Below are 3,538 nucleotides of genomic sequence, written 5' to 3' on the forward strand. Positions count from 1 at the left end.
ATAGTACACGCTCTGCTTAGTTTGGAATCAAATGTCCGTGTGTGAGTTGTCCAATGATATATATTTATATATGTGTAATTATTATTATTCACCTTTGATATTTAATTTTCTTTATTTTCAACGTTTATTTCAATTTAAAATCACAAAAACAAGTTAACAACTCAAAAATCAAGTTTGATAAATAGCATGCAGTTTTTGATTAGGCTGAATGGTCCTTATGTCCTTTGCCTCACCTATCCTAAGTTTTATAACGAAAAAAATGGCCGCCATTTTCGTAAATTTGACGTTGCAAAATTTTTTGTGAGATTTTTATTTTTATTGATTTTAAATTATTTATCAAAAGCCCTTTGAATTAAATGTTTAAATTGTGAAAATGTCTTTGTCAAGTGACAATGCTATAACATTTGTTAAAGTTCAGAAATCGCCGGAAGAAAAGTATAAGAAATGTGGGCTTTTGAATATTATTCAACATATTGGTAAGGTTATATAGTTTTCTATTTATTTTACAATATTGTGCTTGCTAGTTTTTCCTGTCTTACCGAAGGGTATCGTGTTATAACCCAGGTAACTGTGTTAACCTCTCAAGCGCCCGGCCACCGTGTCACGGTTGAATGTTCTACCCCCGTCAAGCGTCCCGCCACCGTGGTACGGCAAAACGATCTTACATTTAAAAAACGTAAAAATAAAATGCTAAAACTATGTTTATCCCTTTCAAACATATTTGACATTAAAGCTGATGAAACGAGGCGACGATCTAATGCACACACTTGAATAAGTGGTTGATATAGGCCAGAGAGCACCTTAAACAACATCTGACCCAACGACATGTTCCTTTATGACCAATATTGTAAATCCTTTTTTTAACTAATTTTAAAGATTTGAGTATATTTTACAGTTGGATTTTAATGTCATTATTCATTAACTACACGATAAGACCTTTTGTCATGTTATTTTTTTTGCCTAAAAATATTTTTTAGACTTTCTTCAAACACATGCCTTAAGCACACAATATTCAGATTAAACCGACTATTGTACTACCACTATCAAATATTATTTGTGGTTTATTTTTTTAATCTATAGCAAATTTTATGTAGATTTCAAATATATAAGGTATGACTAGGGTGTTAGTATTAAAATATGACGGAATCGGCGCTTAAACGCCAACCGCCAATTCAATTTCGCGCGCCATTTTTGGCCCGGACGCTTAACGGTATATTTGAATTTTGACGTTGGGGCGCTCGAGAGGTTATGGAGGTCCGATAGACAGTCGCGTCATGTAAAGTACTGGTATTCAGCTGCATCCAGTGAGACTGGACTCCAACATAGATTGGAAGAAAGGCTAGGCTCAAAATTTTGAGGCGTTCATAGCTAGTTGTTCTCACCGGTATACGATGTGTATGCGTTAAACAATCTCAGCACGAACATTCCATAGATACCACTTAGTGATATTTGAGCTGAGCGTCTCAGTGTTTAGGAGGACACGTAAAAAGTCGGTTCCGGTTGCTGTTAGTTAAGATATCAGTCGTTAAACCATGCTAAGGGCTTGAATAACTTTAACACAAGGTTGACCACTAACCAAAATTAGCCTAGCCCTTCTTCCAACTATGTTGGAGTCCAGTCTCACCGATCACAGCTGAATATCAGTGTTTTACATGCAGCGACTGTCTATCGGACCTCCACAACCCAGTTACCTGGGTTATAACACGATACCCCTCGGTAAGACTGTTTGTCAGACTTTCAAGCTTCTGACTGCTGTTAACGACTGTCAAAGATCTTTGAAAATGACAGCCGGGTACAATTTAACGTGCCTTATGAAAACGGAAATGTTTACTTACATAAAGTTATTGATCCTACTAATATTATAAATGCGAAAGTTTGTAAGAATGTATGTATGTATGGATGTTTGTCTCTTCCACGCAAATACTACTGAACCGATTACGATGAAAATTGGTATATAGGTAGCTGAAGACCCAGAATAACACATAGGCTTTTTATCCCAGAGTTCCCGCGGGATCGGGATTTACACGGGAAGGGTTTCACGTTGAAGTCGCGGGCGGCCTCTAGTACTGAATAAATCCATTAAAATGTGTTATACATTTTTGTATCATGTCTTCAGGTATGTACAATATGGTTGACCACTAACCATACGATAAATAATTACTTTCAGACATATACGGCAAGCACAGATCAGTGTACAATGAATATAAAACTAAATTATATCGCTCCGAACAAGCCGCCATTACTTCGATATCGAGTAATTCGAGCAAACGTGTCGATTGTACTGAAGTTGATAGCGGCACGACTGTCAAAAATGCTGAGTCCAAATTGAGCAGGTAAGGATATAATTAATAAATAAATTTAACCCATTACTGTCCCACTGCTGGGCAAGGGTCGCCTCCCGTAATCAGGGAGGGGTTAGGCCTTGAGTCCACCACACTGGCCAAGTGCGGGTTGGGGAATTTGCATGCCCTCATGCAAGTTTTCCTCACGATGTTTTCTTTCACCGTTGGTGCAAGTGACAATTATTTCTAATACACACATAATTCGGAAAGTCATTGACTCGCGCTACTTCGCATGCGCGTCACATAAGAGAGAATAAGTATTCCAAAATTGTCCCCGTTTTTGTAACATCTTTTACTGGTACTCTGCTCCTATTAGTCGTAGCGTGATATATAGCCTATAGCCTTCCTCGATTAATGGGCTATCTGACACTGAAATAATTTTTCAAATCGGACCAGTAGTTCCTGAGATAAGCGCGTTCAACCAAACAGACTCTTCAGCTTTATAATATTAGTATAGATATTTACTTAATTTCCCTTTTTTCAGGTTTTCAGTGACGACAAAAGTATGTGGACTATATCCAGGTCATGATATTTTATCTAAAAGGGCAAGATACAACAAGCAGTCTACTACCAAACCTATTATTGGTTGTTATGTACCTCGATAGTAATATAGTAAATAAAACATTTCTCTACGATCCCGTTACCTGAGTTATAACACGAAACCTCTCGGTGAGACTGGATTTTCAAGCTTCTGACTTCTGGTAACGACTGTCAAATGTCTTCGAAATTGATAACCAGAACCCACAATCTAATGCGCCTTCCAAAACACTTATATAAAGTTATTGATGTTGAGGAAATCAGTTAAAATGTGTTAAACGCATGTATTTTGCATCTTAGCTTCAAGTAACTTGTTTGTAAATTGTTTTGTATAAAAGTAGAATTATAATTCTTGTATAAATATTATTACTACGGATAAATGGCTTTTATTTTGTCTTAGCAATAGACTCGCCTCCTATTATATGAGACTAACTATAGGCCGCCCGCGACTTCGTCCGCGTGGAAAACCTTCCCGTGTAAAACCCGATCCCACGGGAACTCCGGGAAAAAAAGTAGCCTATGTGTTATTTCGGACCTTCAGCTACCTATATACCAAATTTCATCGTAATCGATTCAGTAGTATTTGCGTGAAAGAGTAACAAACATCCATACACACTCACAAATTCCGCATTTATAATATTAGTAGAATAATGTTAATG

General features: G+C 37.1%; 1 protein-coding gene across 1 annotated transcript; it reads left to right on the top strand.

Annotated features, from left to right (window-relative positions):
• Positions 1-273: 273 nt before the first annotated feature.
• Positions 274-3,253, top strand: LOC142985012 (uncharacterized). Its single transcript, XM_076132925.1, has 3 exons — positions 274-476; positions 2,168-2,333; positions 2,827-3,253. The coding sequence occupies exons 1-3, from the start codon at positions 374-376 to the stop codon at positions 2,945-2,947; spliced, it is 390 nt and encodes a 129-aa protein (XP_075989040.1). The 5' UTR covers positions 274-373; the 3' UTR covers positions 2,948-3,253.
• The last annotated feature ends 285 nt before the right edge of the window (positions 3,254-3,538 follow it).

This window comes from Anticarsia gemmatalis, chromosome 29, assembly GCF_050436995.1.
Source record: "Anticarsia gemmatalis isolate Benzon Research Colony breed Stoneville strain chromosome 29, ilAntGemm2 primary, whole genome shotgun sequence".
NCBI classification, from domain to species: Eukaryota; Metazoa; Arthropoda; class Insecta; order Lepidoptera; family Erebidae; genus Anticarsia; species Anticarsia gemmatalis.